At 33.1% G+C, this 25,285-nt stretch overlaps 1 protein-coding gene across 2 annotated transcripts; it reads right to left on the bottom strand.

The window, feature by feature from the left end:
- Positions 1-7,436: 7,436 nt before the first annotated feature.
- Positions 7,437-14,100, bottom strand: LOC131661154 (UDP-rhamnose/UDP-galactose transporter 6-like). 2 transcript variants are annotated; one of them, XM_058930587.1, is made up of 6 exons: positions 13,835-14,100; positions 12,658-12,831; positions 11,398-11,582; positions 11,105-11,305; positions 10,604-10,765; positions 7,437-8,043 (listed from the first exon to the last, which is right to left on the bottom strand). In XM_058930587.1, the coding sequence occupies exons 2-6, from the start codon at positions 12,785-12,787 to the stop codon at positions 7,714-7,716; spliced, it is 1,008 nt and encodes a 335-aa protein (XP_058786570.1). In that variant the 5' UTR covers positions 12,788-12,831; positions 13,835-14,100; the 3' UTR covers positions 7,437-7,713. The 2 variants fall into 2 exon arrangements, with proteins under 2 accessions (XP_058786570.1, XP_058786569.1); XM_058930586.1 differs by having other exon boundaries at positions 12,658-12,864; positions 13,835-14,099.
- Positions 14,101-25,285: the final 11,185 nt, after the last annotated feature.

The raw sequence follows: 25,285 nt of genomic DNA, 5'->3' as shown, positions 1-25,285 counted from the left end.
ATTCTTGTTTTGTGGGATCTGGATCCTCTCCCGCCATTCTTCTTATGCTTTGATTCTGCCACAATCTCTACCACTCATTTTTCTTGAAAATAGTATATTTATATTTATTATAATATTTCAAATATTTAAAGCCATTGGATCATGGATAGCATGATGGCAGAAGTGTATTTAGCAGGAGAGGATCCATCCCCTGTTTTGTGAGTACAGTTCATTTACTATTACTAATAATATTTGATTATCAATCGTTACTTAAATTAGTAGTGATTGATGCTAGATTTGATAGAAAGAATCATGATTTAATCCTCACAATTGTGATCGAAAGCAGATTAAAATTACTTGATGTAACTCCTTTAAATGTATATCAAGTTAGTGTGAATTATAAAACTTTAAAAAGCTAAGTGTATTATGACGAGAGTAACATACTCTATAATATCATAATATCAAATTTGATATAGACTATGATGACTAGAAAGATTAATAACAATTTTATTATTATAAGGGGCGTTCAAAGCATGATTAGAATTGAAAACAATGCTAGAACAAAAATTAGATTTAGGACTAGAATAAGTCAAGCTTGAAGAGAATTAGTGGAAGCTTGTAACATGTTTTCTAATAGTCATGTTGATATGGGAAGATGCTTTGTACACATGTTGCATCCAAATATTGGAGTGATGAGCATTATAGCTTCCATAAGGATTAATTAAGTGGATATAGAAGCACACTACCGCCGAAAAATGACACCACAACATTTGGGGAAGAGCTATCACAAACGGCTGATCAACTATTGTGAGGTAATGTGAGATTATATGTATGATACTTTCTATAACGGCTGTGCGACCATTGTGATAAACTATTTTGCTCGCTATCTATCACAACAGTTGACATAAACAATCGTTGTCATAAATATAGCGTCACGGGTTTGATCCCCAGCTGCAATCAAAATTAAAGAGCTTAAAAAAATTACATTTCACAACAGTTATTTGTTCAAACTGTTGTGGTATATGTTTATTATAAAATATGGGGTTGCTTGTTTTTCCCTGCCGTTCATTAGCCATATACAACAATTCAAATAGATTTTTAAGACAAAAATCTAAAAAATTAAATTATTCTTGAAAAACAACTTAAACGATCTAATGTTTTTCAAATTACATGCATATTGTAATTCATGATTTTCTCATTAACCCATAGAATTTGATTCAATCCCAAAATTTTCAAAGTAATAATGAATGGATATCTTCTAAGTCTTTCACACAAAATTTGATTTCTTTTTTATTTCTAGTTTATTTTGCAAACATCAAGTTTGAGTGAAAAACTCATACTGACATCCATTTATCAACATTGTTTTGAAGAAATTATGGCATTGAATCAAATTCTATAGACTAAAGAGGAAATTATGATTTACAAGATACATGCTATTCGAAAAAACTTTGGATCGTCGAAGTTAATTTTCAAGAATAATTTTTTTATTTTATTATTATCTCAAAAATCTATTTAAATGAATGCAAGTTCAATGGGGGTTAGTGAAACAGGAAACCACATATATATGATATAACAAACTTACTAAAAAAACATCAATTAATTGACATAGATTGGGGGAACTTGATAACTAACCGTAAGCTATGAAAATGATAAATTAGAAGGAAGAGTAAAATATATGTGTTCACTATGGGAATATTATATTAAATACATATAATATTTCCATAGCGAACACAAGTTATCAACTGTCTTAGATCCATGTTCACACAACCAGCTGCATCACTGATAAGTAAATAACCATTACCATTTGTTAGTTGCACATGAAAAACCATTTATTAACAAACAACGGGAAACAACATCAACAACATACAATAACATTTATCGACAACATACATACCTTTAAATGAAAAAATAATTGTCTCATTTAAATCCATAGCATCCATAATGAAAGGATGATAAAACTCAAGAGTAAGCTGCAAATTAACTTGTGTTAATCGAAGTAAATAATATGACCATCATGTCAACAAACATTTATCACCATTTATAAAAAAACATACAACAACAAAAAAACATAAACTATCGAACAAGAAGAAATCATATGAAAATCATGTGAAACATAACTATAACATACACGAAAACGAGAGAATAAGGAAGAAGAAGAATACTTTTATCTAAGAAGAACAAGATTGAAGGCTATACTATATAATAGGAAAGCTAATGACGAAGAAGAAGAGAGAAAATATGTGCTTGGGTTTGTTGTGAGATACGGTGATACTGTCAAAAAGCAAGAATTCGCTTATATATGGATAAATAGCATACGTGGTGAAATGTAATGTCTCTCACAGCGGTTGATTATACACTCATTCTAACGAAAAAGTAGAAAATTGTTGGAGCTGAGATTCAAACTCTGTCACTCCAAGAATGTATAACCACAGTTAATTGTTTTGACCGTAATGCAATGTATTTTTTGTAAATATAAAAAAAATAAAACGCGTCCAAAAATGAAGTATTACCATGGTTAATTGTGAGTCGTTCTAATTTAGTTTTATCAAAGGTATATTTATAGTAGTGACAATAAGTAGCTTCATGATCAGGCCTATAGCAAATTTGACATTGAAAGTAAACTCCACTTCCACCATGGCCACCTTAACCTATGTATCTTCCACCACGATAACCATGGCTAAGAAATTGATTTCCAAGACTTCCAAGACAAAAATTGAATTGATTTGAGGCATTAGGACTGAAAATTTTGACGTAATGAGTGGATTCAAGTAGAATTTAAGGATGTAAGACACATTGAGTGAGGTTCACAACATAATAAGTAGCATATTTTTTAGATATTTAATTTAAAATTCTTGAGTGAGAAGAAAAGATTATAACTTATTAAGTAAAACAAAATCAAAGTTGGGATCAAATCAGCCACAACGAAATTATATCCCTAGGAAGAGCTTCAACTATAAGTTTGATGTATTCACGATGTAAGACACAATCTCCAATGGATATTAGATTGTTAACAATAATGCAAACACTCACAATAAACTTAGGTATCAACATACCTTTCGTAAGAGAACAAAGTTCAAATCTAAGTTATTTTTGTCGTGTTTTCAATTGTGTATGATAGTATGCATGAAGTTTGTGCCAAACATTCTACAGTGACGAAGGAGAATAAAGCGAAATAAGAGAGCATCAGAGAAGCTAGATAACATGCAAGTGCACAATAAGAAATCTTATTTCTTCCAATTTGTGTATGCAGGATTCTTAGCGGAATTATGGTAATCGACAACGATGAGAAACCATTTAGGAATTTGATGCGAGGAACATATTTTATCATTTTTGCTCCCATTGAAGATATTATGTGCCATCCAGTTTCATATAAATTTGTTGTTTGAATGTTGATTTAACATCGAGAATGACTTGTTTGTGATTGGAGGTAGCTTGAGATGTTGTAGAAGAAGTTGCCATGATGATAAACTAATGATTCACATATGTGGATCCACAAAAGAACGATGATACCATCTTAGAATTCAGGTTGACCTAACTCCACCTTATAAAACGGGAACGTAAGATAAGCTTTCCTCCACTAATAAGAATATGTTTAGACTATATATTGTCTGATGTAAGACTCTTAATACATTCTCTTTCATGCTCAAAACTAGTAGACTTAAAATATGAATATAAATGGCGAGTGATCCAACAAATCCTAGACCTGATTCTGATACCATTCTAACTAAGTCAAAACAAAATTCATTAATGAGAAAGGAAAAATTAATTATGCCAAGTTGCTCTTCTCATTACAAAGAAAGGAAAAATTAATTATGCCAAGTTGCTCTTCTCATTACAATGGAAAGCCCAATCTTTATTCCTACAAATATAGAACATGTTGGTGATTCAAGTGAGGTGAGGATCCACACCAAAGTAAAATTTATCAAGATAATCAACATATAAATGTAGAGTAAATTTCTTACAAATATAAAAGTAGGTAGTAGTATCTTTCAGCCAGGAGTAATGTAACCGACATAGATAAGACTAGGAAAAATATGATTGGTGATATGATTCTGCAACCATAACGGATTCGTCTCACAGGGATTCCTCTCTATTGTCTTCCACACCCCAACCATTTCTCCATCATCATAGGACAATGTTTATTTTCATTGTAAACAAAACAAAACATTATACCCAAATTCCAGTTATCCAATCACTTTTTTTCTTTTTTTTATTTTATTTTTATAACGACTATCTTTCATAAATTTAATGGATGAGTAATTACTGGAAAACTCAAAAAAAAAAGTAGAAACTTTTTCTGAAGAAATTTATTATGAAGAAGCTGAGAATTTTTTTTTTTATAAGATGTAAAGCATGTTAATTTGTTAGTATAATTAATTTACAAAAAAAAATCTTTTTAATTTAAAATTTGAAAATAATCTATAAATTTGAATAAAAAACAGATTATAATAGTTTTTTCAAAATTATTTTAATAAATTAGTTTTATAATAACTAATTTTAAATAAAAATAAATTAATTTCAATTTATAAATAAAAATAAATTAATTTAAATTTATAAATAAAAAAGATTTTTATTTAAATATTTTATTAAAAAACACTAATATTTTTATTAATCTCAACTTCATCTTGGAGTAAATTATCCTCACTGTACGATAATAAATGCAACTTTCACTTATTTAGATTTAAATTATCTTTGGATTGATGGAACATAACGGAGCAGAGTTGAATAAAATTTAACAGAATAAGATATAGATCGATCCCAGCCTATTTGATTATTTTATTAAAATATTTCGTTCCATCATATACACTCTAAACTGGATAGAATAAAAAATAGGGAAATTTGATGAAACGAGATGTGATGGATTCCATCACATTCTATTCCATTTTATTCATTATTTACAAAATCTAAATAATAGAATCTTATTAGTTATCACTCCACTCCATTCAATTCCATCTCATACCTCCAATTTAAACATACTCTTAATTTAGCTACAATAATAAACTCATTTTGAAAATAAAGTAAAAAATATTAAATTATTAATTAATAAACTAAATATGGATATAGTAGGAAAAAAATGTATGATTTAATATATAATTCTATTATAACTCAACAATATTTGGATGAGATTTTCGGATGAAATGAAAAATATCTTTTCAACTTTATTATGTTTTGGGTTCAAACGCATCCTTAAACACACATTAGTGTTAAATTCTTGAGGATATTTCAATTCACTCTATAATAGTCTTAGATATCATGCGAAATTTCATTTTTGCTTCTCACTTTCTGAGGTGTATCTCCGGAAGCACTTTTTTTTATATTTATTTTACAATGAATTCTTCCGTAACTATATTTACGGAACCGTTTAAACAACATTAAATAAAGGTTTTGTAGATGTATTTACGAAACAATTCAACGTTAAATAAAAAAAAGTGATTCTGGAGATACATCTCTGGAAACAATGGGTATTTTTGGATACGCACATGGTGCGTGAGAAACCCCATGGGGTGGAATGAGAGAATCTCAAATTCTTTTGAATGAAAAGTTTGACACTCATTAAAGTTCTCTCCGTCTTGAGAGATTATTTTTTGCAGTTGCGTAAAGAGGATACCTGATTTCTACCAATAAGATACACTTATAACATCTACTAAGTACGTTGAATAGAGATAAGACAACTTCTCATGTACCATCAGAATAAATCTCATGTGATTACTATTTAACTTGACTATAATATTCGCTAAGAATTTTCTTATATGAGAATGTGGTTGATAAAGATGTCTTAATTCTTAACTAGATAACTTCGAATTAGCTCAAAACGGTTAACATAATGACGAAAGTTTAGTGGTTTTTTTGCCACTACCTCGGCGATATGGAGGGAGTCAGGAAAATACTTGTTTTTCTTAAAGTTTGTCTTTCAACATAGAATAATTCTCATTAACATAACTGAATTATTGCATGTAAAATGTTTGACAAACTTATATTACCTTAATAATCAAACTGAAATAAACCATTCGAGTTATGCATTAGGCCTCCATAAATTGATCAAACTGAAATCAACCATTCGAGTTATGCATTAGGCCTCCATAAATTGGTTGTCTTAATTTGTTAATGTACCACTATCAACAAGTCATGTAATATACCAAAATTGTAAATGAATAGTACTAGAAGTAAAAAAGGTTAAATATTTTTACCCGTGAGGAGAAAAAAAAAGAATCAAAAGATTAGGAGTGTGGACAGAGCCAGGTGGTGATCTGAAGTGTTGGTACATGAGGCCTTAAATGTCAAAATAGAACTTAATTTTCACTGTTTGTGAATGAATGCATCATTCCCCATGTTTCAGAAAATCAGGCTTTTAATACATGTATGTCTTGCTTGCCCAATCTCTTAAAGTAAATAAAGTGTTTAATTTGCAGATCTACCTGTTGTTGGGGACCATAGCAAATGAATCTCAAACTTCAATTATTCAATATTACGTTACCCCTTACCTTACCTAACAAATCGTTAAGCATTTATTCTGCTTTTTTAAAATTCTTTTTCTTGAGCTTTGGCTTTAACTTAGCGGTACAAACAACTTAATTGAAGTAGTATCTACTAGTACTAATTTGTATTAAATATAAGAGACCATTATCCTCTATTTGATCTTTGCTGAAAATTTCCATATTCCTACCGGGTGAGGTAGAAATAGTTCCATTCATAATTATTCACTGAATTGAGCTAAGAAGTTATTACTTTTTTTTGGACTGGGTGTATCTGTCACTCTAAAATTTCCCATACCTAATGAAATCCTTAGGAAAGGAACTAGGTCCACATTCATGTATTGCCAGTGGCTTGAGCATTATAGCACACAGCACACATATTTGTTTATTACTCTTGTCCCTAGTAAGACTGGACTCTGTTGTGGTAGGGTGGGTAGTCCTGTTTCAGCACAGCAATCTTTTTGGAAACAGAGTTGTACTCCATTTTTATTATAGGATTACCTTTAATTGATACTCTTTTTATTAAAAATTACTATATTTTGATGATATTGAATGTTATTCTTATAAACTTTCACTATAAATTTCTCAAAAGGCACTGATTAGTGTTTTTTAGGGCAAGCAAAATTCTCTGTATTCATAAAAATCTAACCACAACTTATTTACACTAAAATTATTGAAATAAGACCTACTGCAGTCGGTGTGTTCACTCATAATTTTCGGTTATTCACGCATTCAGAACTTCTATGACCGTTTGATCTAGAAAGAATCAGACGATTTAAAATAAAAACAAATTACTTTTTATTTTCTAATTTAAACATCAAAATTGAATATGAATTGTCTGATCATATGATCAAACTATTTGTGACTGCAGGAAATCATCATCCATAATTATTGGTCAATTACCAGTCAAGATTCCTACGTTTGAACTCTCCCAACAATGTCAGAGTCAGTCATCAGAAGCAAAAAATTGACAAGTACCAACCATGAAGACAAATGGAATAACTCTTTACTATAAAAAGTAACAGTGACATTTTCTATTATAAAAAAAATTGGAACATAATTTAATCCCTCATCCAAAATAAGACTTGTCCTCCCTCCCAAACAATTCCTTAACACAAATGGTAGAGACATGTCAATATGATCTATAAATAATTGGGAATTCCCTCTAGGTATAAAGAAAATGAATCAGTTCGCCGAAATGGCACATGATTTTCCTATGCAAAGGTTTAATCACTTTCTTTCTTGTGAGCCTTGCTATTTCTTATGCCTTCTCAACAGATTCAGAGTACACGGGTAGTGCAGCATAATCTTGTGTTTTGGTGGTAGGAAGGGAAAAGCTACGACGCTCTTTCCCTCCTGGCTTAGAAGAAGCATTTCCATACCAAACCATTCCTGCTATTGCAATTGCCATGCCTAGAACAACATGTAGATTGAGACCCTCTTTTCCAAAGAAAATGAATCCCATGAATAGGACCAGAATAGTCTTCATATGACCAAGGACTTGGAATGATACAGCCGTAAACCTACCAATGCAGATGAACTGGCTGAGATTTGTCCCTACCGCGATAGTGCAAGACAGAATAATGAACAGCTGCAGACACCAGGAGCAGATCAGTTTAATAATAGATTTCCAGCAGTCATAACAATAATCATGGTTGTTTTTATGAGTGAAGGTACACTGTACAGTATTTATAAAGTTGACATAAAAGTGTATGCCTATTTAAATCCTCTTTTTTCCTAAGGTGAAATGTCAGGGTCATTTGTAAGAGAGAAAGAAACGGACAATAACGTGCAGATTGCAGAGTATAAGTCCATGCATAGTATACAGTATGTCTCTCCACATAATAAACTGTGTTTCTAAAAAGTGACAGTGTTTGTCCTGTGGCCAAGGGATAGGACCCAAATTCAAAAGGTAGAGATTTATTGCTAGAACCAGATCTGGTTCCAAGGTATGCCAGGGACGGGCCCATATAAATGTAGCATATATTGTTAGTATACAGAGCTTTTGAATTAGAAGGAAGAGTTATGCATGCCACAGATGTAGAGATAAAACTAAATTTATACGGATGGTAGTCTAGGGATACTTACACTACTAAATACATCTTGTTTTTGACAAGAGCAATATCATAAGCACATGAAATCATTGAAAACGCATAATTGGCAAATCAGGGTATAGATAGATAAAATACAAACCTCCCAGAAAACATACATGGGAGCACAAGATACATAATAAAACTAAAGGGAAATTACACTCCCTTCCCCTAAAGTCTATTAAAGTGACACCAACATCCCCTCTAGTTTTAAAATATACACTAAATTCCCTAAGTTTTCATTAAATAGACAACCATCTCCCTTCCCCATTAACATTTTTTAATTTCTGTAAACTTTTAAATTCACTTTTAAATTTGACTAAATATTCAATTCACAAAATAAAAAACGTGACTATTGATTTCCAGTGATTACGTTCTTGGTTGGGGAGATGGGAATTGCACAGAACCCAATGAAGGAGAAGAGTTGGAATTCTTACCCTTCGAAAGGAGGAAGAAGGGATGCAGCAGAATGAGGAAGAGGGTTTTGCAGAAGCTACACAGCTTTTAGTGATTCAGATGAAGACAATAACTTTTGGCCTTGACCGTGTAACCGACACAGAGATGTTCTTTTTAGCTTCTATGTAGCTTCAATTTCAAATTCTACCATAGTCACCATCATCATTGTGTCCTACTGTGATTGAGGGAAGAGATGACATTGCTCTTTCAAATGGTGTTCAAGTTCCACCGAAGGTTGTTGTGAATTTGAACAGTGGTCGTGCACATTTTATGGACAAACTTGTTATTAGGAAAATGGATACTAGCATTGGCTTTTCTAATGCTAGAAATGATATTTGTGGTTCCAGTTGCGGAGTGAATCAAGGTCAAGGTGAAGTTTTTTCTTCTAATAATGGTGTGAGTGTGACAAAGGATTTTAGGCTCAACAAGAATAGCAAATTTTTGCTTCTAAGTGCGTGTCTATTTAATGAAAACTTAGGGGAAGATAGTGCATATTTTAAGACTAATGGGGTGCCGGTGTCATTTTAATAGACCTCATGAGAGGTGAGGGTAATTTCCCGTAAAATAATACTAGCTATGAAACTCGGATTTTGACACCGACACTTGAAATGACACAATTGTTGACACTGCTATTAATTTTTAAGCTAATATGTACATTGTAATTTGTTTTTTCGACACTTGTTTAATTTATCAGACACGTGTCATATGAGTGTCAATACCAACCGGTGTCGAAAATGGGGACACGTCTAATCTCAAAAATGTCCATGCATCATAGGATAAGGGTATATAAAACTAATAAAAATCTCCAAGATTCGCAGGACGCTCTTAAAATGTAATTTTAGAAAGATCTTTTTCTCCTCTAGATTTGTGCATGATAACCAAACATCATAGATCTTAACTTCTTAATAGAACGTTGCTCATAAATTGTAAGCTTTTTCGAGGCTAGGCAGTTCATATAAGAATGCAAAGTACTTAACACTGGGCTTCCAAGTGAATGTAATGTTTCAACTAATGTCCCCATGCGGTACAAATTTATAAAAAATTCAGAAATAATTCTATCCACTTTTCATGGTTTCTGTCTTTACTCTAAATATTCTGGACGAAGATACTTCCAACCGTAGTCCCGTTAAGCCACCTCAGTTGGTAGTTGTGAAGGGACATCAGATGCAGGGGCGCCGGTTCGAACCTACGCCATGGGTTCGAACCTACGACATGGGTTCGAACCTACGACATGGATTCGAACCCGCGACATCCCATAAAGGGTGAATTCCAGCTACTAGGCTACTTGACCAAAAAAAATGAAAATACTTTCAGCCGTAAAGAATACACTCGTGAAGAATGAATCTCCCCAAAATGAGACTTAAATGGCCTTTTATTAACAAGAAAAAGAGACTTAAAAGGTGGATTTTAACACCTTCTACTTTAAATGTTATTTACAGACTCTTTTTCTAGTTAACACCTTCTAATTCTAATACACAAGCATAAAAAATAAATTAAAAGAAAGCAATTATTTTGATAAACTTATAAAGAGGCCCATAAATAAACTTTACAAGTATCCTTATCCCTTCCTCATAACTGAATATTGAAAGAAATAGAGAAACTTACAGTGGATGTCAAGCCATAATCATATGCATCAACTCGTTTGTTTGTTAACCAATAGTCCATAAAGGGGCCTACTAGCAGTAAACTTGCTGCCTGTGCTGGTGCAGTGTGTCCCAACAAGTTAAATGACCCAATAGAATATTTCCTCTGAAGAAAATGCACATACTGCACAAATGTAACCAAATATTAGCCCAACGAAACCTAGATCATGATAAACCTGGACAAAAGAGGAGGAGCTAGAAATATAATGATCACTTGTCAAAGACTGCTTTTTATATAAATGCAGAAAAACAAGGAAAATTTGTTGCAGGCTTTCCAGTTTATCATTTTTAAACCTATAACAAGATGATTCATTCTTCTTGTATTATTAATTCTTTCAAGCATCATGAACCTAAAAATGAATATACCAATCTTGAAACGACTTGGTGACATGGAAATCAAATTGATCGGTTTCTATCTCCCAACTAAGATTCAAGTTTGAAATAGTGTCAGTGTGTTACTTACATACTGCTGCAGTGCTGTGCTACAAACTGCAATGACGGCAGCTATGAAACCCTTCGTATTGACGCTGACATCGGTGACAGTACAGACCGCAACACCAGCCAAAACCAAGATAATACTAAGCTTTGTGTCCCTTGAATATCGCACATTGTCCAAGACAACTTCCAGTAGACACGATACTGGAATCATAGTCAGCTTAGCAATCTGACAATTTCATTTCAACGGGAAGAACTATTATAAATGCTTATCTTTTCACAGTTTAAAATTTGATACTCAACCAAAAGCCCAAATTTTACCTGATAGAAACCGACAGAGTTCCACATTAAACTCACATTCATGCCAACAATGGAGCAATTTGCAAATAAGACAAACTTGATGATATCAGATTTTGGAAGATGAGAGGTCTGGATATATCCCAGCGATTTAAGAATGATCGTCAACAAGGTTGTAGTGGCAAAATGCAAGCCAGTTAAAGTTGTGGCTGCATAATAACATCATATGATTTTGAATGTCAGGAGTCTAGCGTTGTGGTTCAGAAGCAATTCGTAGAATTACAAATTTACAAGTTAACATTAGAAGAAACCATCAACTGCATTATTCTTTGGTTGGGTAATTATGGAAGAGATTTTTAACTGATCATCCAATGCTATTCTCAGTACTTTAAAACAGCATTAGCTGTGGACATATAAATTAAATGGTAATACTTCCTTAGTCAATGTCAAAACCAAAAATCACAACTCTTTCAAAAAGCTAACCTAGTGGAATCTCTGCATGCCTATCTCAGATTGCACAACCAATTTTTTGGATTGGTAAAAAAAATTGCACATTTTGCTCAGTTTTTTGGATTGAACATCACAAATACAAAGTGAGTGTTGTACAACATTGGAATGTGAGCAGAAAGCATACACTCAGCTCAGATATTCCTTCTATGACTCTTTTTTACTAAATATAGTATTGCTTATAAATTACAAGCATAATCAATGCTAACTTTCCTTATTGGCCAATTCAACAACTACAAAGAATAATAGATGCATTTTTCAAATCTTTTGTTTATATTGAGCACCATCAATAACAGCCAGATAAAATACAATCAACAACATATTAGAATGAAATTAAATTGAGGAGTATACTATTGAAAGCATATATAATAGATTTCCAGCAACCATAGTATCAAATACCAACCTTTACGATATTTTCTATTCCATAATGCATATCAAACTTTTAGTCCATCAGGCCATTATGGAGTAAGTAGATCAGAATCAATATCTCAAGGGTAATCATAGTCAAGTTAAAAAAGTTGTACAATCGGACTATTTGCAGAGTGAAATAGTATGCAAAAAACATTGAGTATACTATACTAAAAAACTTTCTCCCTTTTCATCCACACACAAAACATGTAGGTGCATGTATCATACCAAAAAGGAAAGCACACAAGAAGTAGTTTATATTCAAACAATACATGGATAATAAAACAAAAAACTTTTAAATTATTCGAATGACCAACGAAAGATCCAAAAGAGGGTAAAAAAATGGGAAAAGTTATGAAAGGGCCATACCAAAACTAAACCCATAAGTGGCCATTAGGGCTTTATTCACAAGGATTATTGCCACAGATGTGACCACGTTAAACAACCATGATGCTGCATCAAGGGAAGCCTTCCTATCACCCTTGCTTGCAGATGACATATTGAACTAGAATTTCCAATATAGAAACTGGATTTTTCACTGGCCTGCACCACAAGTACAAAACCGCACGGCTTTATCTGTATGGAAAATAAATCATCAAAAGAAGCACATAAGCTACCATAACCAATTGGACCAAATCAATTTATATCCATATACAAGAAAATTATGAACAAAGGAACACAACAACAAATATAGCATCTTTTCAACTCTTACTAATATCTCCACTCAAAGGGATTACAATTGCATTAGAGCAGAATCATCATTATATTATCTGTATATAAAAAAGGTAGAAACAGTTGAATATAAATTTCTTATCAGAGACTCCTTCACTTTTTTCTATCAGAAATCCTAAAATAGGCAACATTAAAAGAATGGATAAATGAACATTGAGGCTAACAACTAATTGTATATTTGATTTCACTTTTGGAAGAGCCAAAATTGATTCTAGAGGTATATAGAATTAATTTTGACATGTTTCAATGTCCTCCTCATGTAGAATTTTTTTGCTTCAAGAATTGATTCTAACTTGAAGCTACAATATGCACCTTTTGGCCTTAGAATTTAGTATCCAACTATCACTTTTCTTCAACTCATTTTCAGTAAGAATCAATTTTATAGAATCAATCTTTGTCACAACACAACCAAACAATCCCCTAAAAAATAAACATCGAATCTCTTTTAACTACAGTCAAAATCCAATCAAGAAAAGCCTATTATAATCAACGAAATGAACTCCGAATAGAACATCCTCATCAGATCCATTACTCCTTCCGATCATAAAATGATACAAAGCAAATTACAACAGATTTGAACTTCAAATTAACCAAAATCTCGAAGCTACAACAATTCCAAAAGCTTAACAAATAACTTGACAAAAAAGTAACACAATCCAAATCACAGATCCACGATCCTTATTCAACCACTACGCCACTAGAATTAACAAAACCACTACAAATCCCTAATCCAAACAAATCTAGCTTATCAATCATCATACACAAAACCATAAACAAATTCACGAAAAAACTTTGACGAATCGGAAAAACAAACCTGTGATGCACGAAGGAACTGAACGAGATGAGCGCGTTGACGAGAATTTGAAAAGCGACGTCGTTTTCGGTTAGAGAGAGAACTCGATTCGTTCTTTCAGTTTAGTTTGAGATTCAGTTGCGGTGAAATTGGGGGGGTTTTAAAGGGTGGTTGTGTAACGTCCAGATTCAGAGATCGAAGAAATGTGAGTTGCGGAGAAAGTAGAAGAGAGTAAACGGTATCTCATTAAAGAATATTATTAGTCAACTTCATCATGCTTTAGCCTGCTTCTTAATCTTAATTAGCTATAATTAACTCATTTATGGAAGTGATTTTTTTTAATTCATGTACATCATTTAAATAATTAATACTGTACTTCTTTTCCTCTATCTATTATAGAAAGAAAATTTATTTTATAGATCCATTGAATGATAAACTATATAACTAAAAGTTCGCATATATTAAGATGAAAACCAAATAGTACCGTTTAGAGAAATTTAGATGTGTTTGATTTATTTTATTTTTATAGTTTTCAATTTCTTTTTAATTAACTATTTTAATCAAATTTATAAATAAATAAATAAAAGATAAAAGGATAAAAAATTTCTATTTCTTTATATATGATAAAATAAATATTTTTAAAAGTTATATTTATAAATATAGAAGATACAATATTACTATGGAGAAATTTCTGAACTCTCTCAAAATATTAATTGTTTTTTATAAAAATTATATTTTAATCTTATTTAGCTATCATTAACTTGTTTATAAAAATGATTTATTTATTTTTAATTAATACTTCTTCCATCTTTATTAAAGAATAAAGATTATTTTATAGATTTAGTAAATAAATCATATAACCAAAAAATAAAAGATCACATATAATCTTATATTAAATCAGTTTAGTTAGTAGTCGAAAAGATTCAATTAAAAGAACGTCAATTTGAATATGTGATATTTTAATTTATTGCTCTTTTAAGAATATTAAGAATATAAAATTTAGTCTGTTAATCTATTAGATCACCTAAAAATAAGATTAATTAAAAAAAAAAATTAAAAGAACAATTTCTTAACGATTAAAACTAAATAATAATCTATAAAAGGAAAACATAATTTTCAGGTAATTTTTTTTCTTTTAAATATACCATTTTTAGTTTTTACTTTAAATCTATAGCTTCTCTTTCTTAATATAATATTTTATTTTAAATATATATTTTTTATTTTAAATATACCAATTAGTTTTATGTATCTTTTATTTTATTATTTTAAAATTAAAATTTAATAAAAACTAAAAAAATTGACAAACGTGTATTATTATGAACATTAATTTTTTTAAGGTGACCATCACGCTACCTTCAAATTTAATTGAATATTGATACTCTCAATCAATTAAACACTATGATTTTATTGTCGTCACATTTTTATTTTATTTTATTTTAAATTAAATTAAAATTTTAATATAATTTACTTACCGTACCCAAATTAATTTCATGTGTATGAAAAAATTTATTTATTTTAAAAGCAAATTGTCGTTTATTATTGATTACTTGTTATACATTACTACTAAGTTTAGTAATGGAGAAAAATGATAGTCTACCAGAAGATAAATGCATGTTAAATCAATGGGCTAGAGTGGAATTTTTAATTAGTGTTGCTTTCATTTTAATGTGTGGTGTGATACTTGGCCTTGAATCTCATGCTTTTTCTATGTTGTGCTAGTTTTGCGTGAGCATGTGTTATTCAGGTCATTGTTAGGTCATTCTGCCTTACCTTTCGTTATTGTCCCGCTCATTGCGGTTTTTATCACCATTTAGTCACTGAGAAATTGGTCTAATATTTTCTTTTTTAAGGAAGAACCAAAGTAGTTTGTGCTAATTTGTCTGGTTTCTCTTTTGGTTATTGATGACTTTTAGAAAAGAAATCAAGAATTTTGGATTTGACAAAAATGATTAAGCATGTGCTTGGTTATCTGAGAAAAGAAAATAATTAATATGTAAAATTTGATTATTAAAAGTGAATTGAAAATAAAATAATTTATGTTTGAATAATTTTTTATTTACAAATAAAGTGAAAATAATAAAATTTTGTTTCTTTATTTGTTTGTATTTTTTTTCCTATATTTTTATGAGTTTTTTTCTTTGTTTTCATGGTTGATATATCTAAAAAACAAAAATAAATTAATAATTATAAAAAGTGTAAAATATTTGTTTCTATTTATTCGTGTCCTGTTGCTTTATTTTTCTACTTCATATATTTTTAATGATTAATTTTTTTTTTACAATGAGGGCCTAAGCCCGAAGACAAACCGGTAACGAGCCTAGTAGACGTTGCATCATTGGCATCCTCCTGAATCAATCTCACGATGCAATATAGCGCTATATAAAAAAGAATCATGTCATGACCAATTCCACACCCCACACTGGCAAGCACATCCGCACATTTATTCGCCTCCTTGTAAAAATGAGAGATAACCACTTCTTCCAAATTATCTAGAAGGATGCAAATGCGATTAATAATCGATAAACTCTCTATCATACTAGAGCACCTTCTCTCAATAGCTTTGAGCACCGTGGTGGAATCAACATTTACTTCCACTTTTAAGATGCCCAGAGTATGGAGCAATTTAACGCCTTCGTATAAACCCCAAAGCTCTGCCATAAAAGCATTACAACTCCCCAGCCACTTTGCAAAGCCATAAATCATTTCACCTTTATCATTCCGAGCAACTCCCCCACAACTAAAATTCCCGCCATTCTTACAAGCTCCATCTGCATTCAACTTAATCCACCCCCTTTTCGGAGGACTCCATGCAATTCGTTGCACCATTCTTGCTCGCTCCATAACCACCTTATTCACTGTAATCGCCTTCGTATAATCCAAAACTTGATTTCCAACATACAAACCCGAATCAAACGGTCGCATATATCCATCAATGTGCTCCTCTTTATTACGCCACATCCACAGAAGACTACAACCCGTAGCCCAAAACATAGTTCACTCCTGTCCCACACAATACTTCACAGTAAGATACATTCATTTACATTTTACATTGTTGATAGATTTGAAAAATAAAAATAAATTAGTAATTATAAGAAGTATATAAAAGATAAAATAATTAAATAAAAAAGAAAAAAAATAAAAAATAAAAATAAATTTAATTTAAAATAATAAGATGATGAATGAAAAGAGTGAGAAGGGGGAAAATAAAAGTTACAAAATATCAAATAGCAAATTGACACGTGTCAACTTTTAGTTGAAGTTAAGTGAATTAATTGAAAATAATTTATAAGTGAAAGACAATATTAGTAGTTTATTATATATTATATTATCGCATCTAGTTTTTGTACACTATTCATTTACCACTGATACTAAATTCAAAATAAAATTGGAAAGTAGATCTATACCAATCACCATAAAATAGTTTTTTTTTTTTTTTACTTTTTCATTTTAGTAAGTCATTTCCCCCTCAAATATAAATAAATATTTAAATTGAAAGGCACATGGCAACCTTAATCGAAGGATCCCAATCACAACTTAGTGCATGCATACCTACTTATTTGAATTTCATGTTTTGAAGCAAAGGGAGGATCCTGATGCTAAGGCTTAGACTACTCCATTAATCTAGTTTTTAAATGATGATAAATCACCTTCTAGATCTATCACCACACTTTTCATCAAATTCATAACTTTTCGTTGAAAAAAATGTATTAGTATTAAGGAGAAAATGTCATATTAGGAAGTTACCCATCATTTAAGACTAGGGAGGACTTTTAACTTAAACAATAACTAAAATTGAGTTTTATACTCCATCTCTAAATAAATTTTGCTGTGATTCTATTTTTTTAAATAACTTTTCAAATATATTGAATACTTAAGATATCTGAAAAATATATGGATGGGACATATTGTCTTGTCAATGTATTTAAAAATTACTTTTTTTTATAAATATAATAGGAGAAAATATATTTATGATTCTAGTAAGTGTTTTATTTAAGTTATATATAATTTTTTTAAGATAATTAAATTTATTAATTTAAATAATTAGTATTATTTATTGTAATTAAATAGTAATTGATGTGAAAGTTAATAAATAAAAGTATAGTAGTGAAAAATAATCAAACAAATGTTACATTTGTAAAGAGGTATTTTTTTCGAAGAGGAAAAAGTAGTTTTTAAACACTTCGCCCATTAAAATCCTAGACTAAGGCACTCTCGTCCAATAACTGGGCCGCCTAGATGGATCTAAGGGCTTTGTCCAAGGGGTTTCTCGAACGTGGGAGTCAAGGAAGAAAGAGTGTCCACTGATTTCTAGAAGATAGGCGGTTAATAATCTCCCCTAATGAGAGCGAAGAGGTTAAGACCACGTCAAGGATGTGAAATTCCTAGGTGTTGGGAACTCCTATAAATACATTATCACTAAAAAGGAAAAAACAGGCTCTAAGTCATACACATTTTCCACTACTCAAAGAGCATTGCACTCCATGTAACCTTAACACACTATCAACAAGATCACCCGCCTACGGCTAGTAGCGTCAACCAGTAACAATGTCCCATGTTGATTGGGAAGTAGCTTCAGATATACTTGGATGCATGCTCCCGATTATTTTGGCACCTTTGAGAGATTCTTGGAATCTTGGCTTGATTGCCCCAGATCGACTAGATAAACTATGTCATGCCCCTTGTATACATAAGAGACATTGCTTCTGAAGTGGTTTTGTCTGTCGGGATAACTTTTAGTCATTAGTTGTACCCTGTGCAGATTCTTTCTGATGCTAACATTTGAAATTATATAGCAGGATATGTTTAATAATGTATTCATGAGATGCAATGCATATGTCTGTCTTGAGTTTGTTGAAAAACATTAAAACTGGAGACGTAAAAGCATGATATTTATAAAAACGTGATGTTTGTAAAGACGTGATGTTTTTTTCTTAAAACGAAATATCAACTCCGCATTTTTTGTAAACCTTAAAGAGTCAGGATACCTTTTTGGTGACAGTATGCTTTCGAACTAACCATGCTTCAGTTAGGACTTTCAAGGGTTGTAACGTGGCTTGGTTCACGGTTTAAGAAATAAAGGATAAAGGCTCAAAGTTTATTTGTACCCATCCCAATCTTCGTGATGTTCTTCGATCCTATGCTCAGTTAACTTTGCGTTTAAGTCCTAGCAGAGCTTTGAAGTTGCGACACTGACATTCGATGACGGTTGAAGCACCGGAAGTTTATTTGGACAGGCAGTCATCCTTTTTTTGTAATACTTTCTTTTCGTCGAGGGTTTGTAGTGACCTCTTTTGAAATGTTTTCTTTTGTCGAGGAAATTTTTTTAGCAACCTCCTTTTTAACTTTGATTTTGTTATCCCTAACTTTTGCCTGAACTGTTTATTTTGAGATTACAGTCAGCGGGATGTTTTGATTTGTGATAAGTCTCCTTCATAGGTTTTGACTTAACAGCTTTTCTTTTTGGTGGATATTGACTGCCTGACTTAATGGTTGCGGAAACCCATCATTGTTGTATAGACAACAGTTAGTGTAATTGAGTTAACTGAGTAACTACCCTGCATCAGGTTATGATTAAAGGTTTTAAATTGTTCAAGAAAGAAAAACTCCTACACCTTAGGCTCAAAGGGGTTGACTAGGGATTAACATCCTTATATCTCCACTGTTTAGGAATTGAAACAATGTCTGTACATCGTCAGCATAGTCTGTTCAAAAGCATACTGTATGAGGTTGCGGTATTGTTTTCTTCATCCTCCCTCAAAAGGCATACAGCTATAGCAAGAGTAGGATATCACAAAACATATGCAAAGTAAATACGCAATTTAAAAGTGAGTGATAGAGAAATAATTTATTCAAGACAAACATATGCAATGCACTGATGATGATTATTAAAACAGATAATGTCTATCATAAGTCGAATGTTTAAACGAAAAGAAAAGAAATTTGCAAATGAAAGTAAAACTAATGATCTGAAAGTCCCTCCTTCTAGCCATCCACAGCATTAGCAGTTACGTTAGGAGTCTCAGGAGGATCAAATTCAATTTCCCCAGCATCGATCATATCTTGAATCTTGTTTCTCAATGTCCAGCAGCTATTCGTATCGTGACCAGGACTATCAGAATGATATGCACACCTCACATTGGGATTATAGCTACGAGAAGAAGTACTAGGATTCTTAGGGGGATCCTTTAAAGTGATCAATTCTGACTTCAATAGGTGTTGTAATGCTTGAGCCAATGACATATTGATCTTTGTGAACTGACGCCTAGGCATGTCTTGCTTGTTTTGACGACTTTTTTGAGGTGCCGGTGTGGAGATCAGAACTGCCCCAACAGATTGGTCATGGTTACTCCTTTTCTAACCATACGCCTCATTGGAATCTGACTTCCCATTGAAATGCTTCTTTGTAACACCTGAGGATGTAGCAGCTTGAATCTTACCACTTCGGATGCCATTCTCGATACGTTCCCCAGTCAAGATAAGATCAGTAAACCCAGACGAGGAACTACCCAGCAAGTGACTATAGAATGGCCCAGTTAGCGTGCCCATGAACATGTCCACCAACTCCCTATCCGTCAAGGAAGGTTGGACTCTTCCAGCTAGATCTCTCCACTTTTGCGCATACTCCTTGAAACTTTCCTTAGGTCCCATAGACATGCTTTGTAGTTGCATGCGAGTTGGTGCGAGATCGGAATTATATTGGTATTGCTTGTAGAAAGCAACAACCAAATCTTCCCAAGTACAGATGCTAGTACCCTCCAGTTGATAGTACCATTCGAGTTGAGTTCCAGATAAGTTTTCTTGAAAGAAATGGATCCAGAGCCTCTTATCAGCAGTGTGAGGCTGAATCTTCCTTACATAAGACCTCAAGTGCATCTTGGGACAGGAGACTCCATCATACTTAGCAAAGGCGGGGGTTTTGAATTTTGGAGGAATAACGACCCCAGGAATGAGTCCCAGCTCTTCAAAATCCAGTCCAGGTATTTTCTGAATTTCCATGGCTTTCATACGTTCCTCCAACTCCTTGTATTTGTCATCAGGATGTTCGTTCTCATGGTAATAATCTTCTTCTTCTTCGGAAGGCTTGTCAGAATCATGGTTACTTTTTGCATCAGTTTTGATACTAGCATCATCATCTTGCTCATCCTCGTCACTGTCTTCAGAGGCTTCGGCATCCCTGAGTTGCAAGATCGGTCTAAGCTTTTTCACCAGAGTCTTCTTACCCTTCTTCTTCTTCTTCTTTTTAGTCAGCATGGCTTTCATTTCTTCTTGCCCCTTGGACAAATTCAGAATCAAGGCTTGGAACTCAGTGTTTTGAGCTTGGAGGTCTTTGACTGATTGCTCGAGATCCATTTGTGCTGAAATAAACAGCAAGGAAGGATGAGAAACCCATCGTTGGAAACCTGTTATGCGATGTTATGAATGCAGATGCAATGTTTTCAAGGATCGTTAGGAATTTAGTTAGCAACATTTAGACATTTAATCAGTCACAACGTCGTCTGCGGAACCTTGGCTTTCGTCTTTAAGCGTCCTTCTTTAAGAATCAAGCTCACCATATCGAGTGGGTCATCGCCTCTGATTCGGGATACGTCTGAATTTGAAAGTACATGGCTAGGGGAAAATAAACCCTCTTGCCCCTTGATAGGTATGATGTCTTTAAACTGGAAGGCATACGGCCAGAGTAAAATAAATCCTCTTGCCCCTTGATGGGTACGGTGTCTTTGATTTGGCAGACAAATGGCCAGAGGAAAGTAAATCCTCTTGCCCCTAGATAGGAATTCCGTCCTTGATAAGAGCACCTAAAACTGTGTGCCCTAAATTCCTAAGATCCTTGTAAGGGTTAGTTAACATGATATGTTATGATGTCATGATGTCATGCACATGTAATGCATCAAGTAAAGCATAAGGTAATAAGGACGAAATGTCCTACAAGCAAAACCTGCAAGGAAATCGGAGGGTTAGATAACAAACACAAGCAAGTCACACAAGTGTCCTTAGGTCGAAAGGCTTGCATGGAGTTTGACTAGGTAACTACCCTTCCCCAAAGGTACTTCTAAGGATAAGGATGATATCAGCAACGGGTTCTACCAAGTTACTCAGAATTGTCAGCCCCGATAAAGCACCCTCGAACATGGTACATGCATACCACGCAATGATACTTTGAGAAAGAACCTATCTGAGTTGTAGTATCGGGTAGCGACTATGCCCTTAACATACATCAAGAGTAGTCCCCCCACTACGTTCCTAAAAGTCAGGATGGGTTAAAGGTAACTAAAGGTCCTTAAGCTCCGACTCACCTACAGATTACCACACGAACCTCTCTCATGCAAAAGAGGCATGCGAACACCCATAGAGGCCTAACTTAAGCGTGAACTCTCATATTGACCAATCCTCCACATACATGAAGGAGGTCGCCATGATTATGCCACTTCCTATCTTAGGTGTACTTGAATTCGGGTGTAGGATTCGTCCTTCATTTAATTCCCAAAACATCCCTGAAAAATAAAGCAAGCAAAGCAAACAATAGAAAACATTTATGTGATCCTAAACTTTTAAGGTAACCCCTCTTTTATTCAAAAAATCCCCAGCAGAGTCGCCAGTTCTGTAATACGGTGAACTGACTTTTTAATCGAAATGTGCGGATAGCAAGAGTCGCCACCGACTTTTATTTTATCCAAATATTAGAAAGGCTAAAAGAACAGGAAAAACCTTTTAAAAAGAAAACTGAGTTCGGGGGGTAATTTATGCAAAGGGAAGGTGTAAGGCACCCTTTGCATCCATGGTTTTCCATGGGCTCTTAATTGCTTTGCTCGTTTTTGAAAAGAAATGTAGAAGAAGTGAATACGGACTTTAGCTCGTAAATGAGCGTAGCCATTTTGAAGGTTTATGAGAAAGAATATGAAAATGTTTTTTAGCCAGAGCAAGGCAATTAGGGGAAATTACCTTAATAATGTAGAAAATCAGTTCTTTTAGCCTTTCAGGGTGAAAGGGTCTATCCATGCAATAAGAAGGCAGGAAGCCTTTCATTTGGAGGTTGAAGGGTCGTCGCAATATCGTTCTCCATAAGACTGTCCCATGCCATAGAGAGGCAGGTTGTCTAAGGGAAGGATCAAAATAGCCTTTCGTAGGCAGCCAGAGGATACCTCAGCCTTTTCGTAGGCAACTTCCGAGGGTCGAGATCATGTTTAGTGTATCGAAGGCAGCATCATTAGGGACCCATGATCTTAATCGAGGCAGCATCATTAGGGACCCATGATCTTAATCGAGGCAACATGGCTGAGGTATCCTCGTATTCGAGGGACATGGTATTCTGCAAAAAATACAAGGCAACAAGGCAACAGGCAGCAAAGAGGTTACCCCAAAAGTGTGCGTGGGTGCAACAATCACGTGATTAATTCAATATATTATCTTATAATTAGTTATTCTAAATTGATTCAAGGCTTGCACTCCCTAAGATTACTAACCACAACAATTAATATTAACAGTAATAATAGCAATATGGGGGAGGGGAAGATGAAACCAGTGGAGGAAAGTGGGAATGAAACCAGCGGGTTTATAAAAGCATAAGAATAAAGGAGATTAAAATTTAGGGTTACCGACTATTCGAGCTTTGACGGTCGGCAAGCCCTAAAAAGGTGGGAAAAATAAATAAAATGTAGATGAGTGCATTATCAACTCAAAAGTCAGATACGGTTAACCCTAATCAATAAAAAATAATGATAAAAGAAGAAGGGTAAAAACACTTAGCTTCGATTGATGAGGGTTGATGGGTAGAAGTTTGCCTCGAGCATTAACCCTGATCATCTGAGAATTGGCAGAAAAAATGAGAGGAAGTGAGTGTAGAGGAACTTCATTGACAAGGGTAATCAAACCCTAATTTAATAAAAGGCAGAAAAATATTTAAATAGTAAAGATTAGAACTTAGCTTTGAATTTGACGTGGTATGTAGTCGGAAGAACCCTGATGGTAACCCTGAAAAACTGCACAAAGAAAAAAAGGAAAAATTTCAGTGTATGACTGATCGAATGACGAACCTCGTAAACCCTGATTAGGACACAAGTTAACCATGGTTAATAAAACAAATAAATACCAAATTAATTATTGGTTTTCAACCTAATTAATCAAATCGGCAAGAAAACAAAATTTAACTATCAAACCCATTTATCTAAACTAATTTTAAATCAATTATTTAGCTATTTAATCTTAAAAAAACTATACATATTAATTAATTAAAACAAATTTAATAATAATAATAATTAAAAAAGAAAACTAATTATGAAATTTGATGTAAAAAACTAAAATATAAACTTAAAAGGTTTTTAATTATAGTACAAAACAGTTTTTTAAAATAATTAATTAAAAAACAATAAAGAGAAAAAAAAGAAGAAAAAAAAAAGAGGAAATAGGACTCAGCTTTGGATCCTGTGTAGGAGGGCGCTGAGGGTGTATGATGCATATCACCTCTTGGTCCTTTGGCCAATATTGATGGTGCATCATAGGCGCGCGTGAGTGTAAACACAGGATCTGTAAGCAAGAATTATCCTGAAAACAATTAAGCAAAATAAATGCAAGGGGCAGGGATCGAACCCATGCCCTTGCATATAGGAACGTCAAGCCATTCTACCGCTCAGTTGGGCCAGCTTCCCTTTGCTGTTTACATATTAACCAACACTTAATATATAAAAAAAAGATTCAGAATTTCAAATAAAAACGCGCCCTTTACTGTTCACACTCGTCCCCAATTTCCTTCAAACGAACCAGGTTTTTACCCACGCTTTTCTGTTGTAGAAATAGCCTCTTCCGTGCCCTTAATTTGGGCTAATTTCGCCTCTAGCTATGATTCCCCTATTTGAAGAACTCGGAACCCTAACAATGGTGATTCCAAATACCTGTGTTTAAACTCAAATCGAACCATCCAAACAGCTTGAAAACATTATTCTAAGCATGAATATACAATTAGAACAGGTTATATATGCATGTATGGCAAAAACCGAAATTGAAAAATATGAGTGAAAAGTGTAACCGTGATTTTACGTTTCGGACGCTTTTGACACTTTGTGAATGGCTGAAACCGATCTGGATGTCACCAGGAAACGAATAGAATGCTTTGCTTGGCTTGAATTAGTTTGAATCCCTGCTGCAAGTCTCACCTTTTTTCACGATTTTTGTTCTTGGGATGGGACTTTTCTGCGGCCAAAAATCCCCCTTTGATCAGCAATCCTTATGCATATATATAAGTCTGAATTAGGTTTATTGAGGTGAATCAAATCTTTGTTATTATGGAGATTGGAGTGGGAGAGATTCTTGATTGAATTTTGATTGCAATCTTGCTAAATACGTATTATTCTCCCATCAATTCTTTGAACCAAATTCCAAATGATTTGCTCTGATTTTTATGATGAGATATTGGATCTAATTTAGAATCAAATACAATATTTGATTTTTGTTAGTATTTTATTTTATTTAATTTGAATT

This window comes from Vicia villosa, linkage group LG3 (genome assembly GCF_029867415.1).
Source record: "Vicia villosa cultivar HV-30 ecotype Madison, WI linkage group LG3, Vvil1.0, whole genome shotgun sequence".
Taxonomy (NCBI): domain Eukaryota; kingdom Viridiplantae; phylum Streptophyta; class Magnoliopsida; order Fabales; family Fabaceae; genus Vicia; species Vicia villosa.
This window is presented reverse-complemented; position numbering and strand designations above follow the sequence as displayed.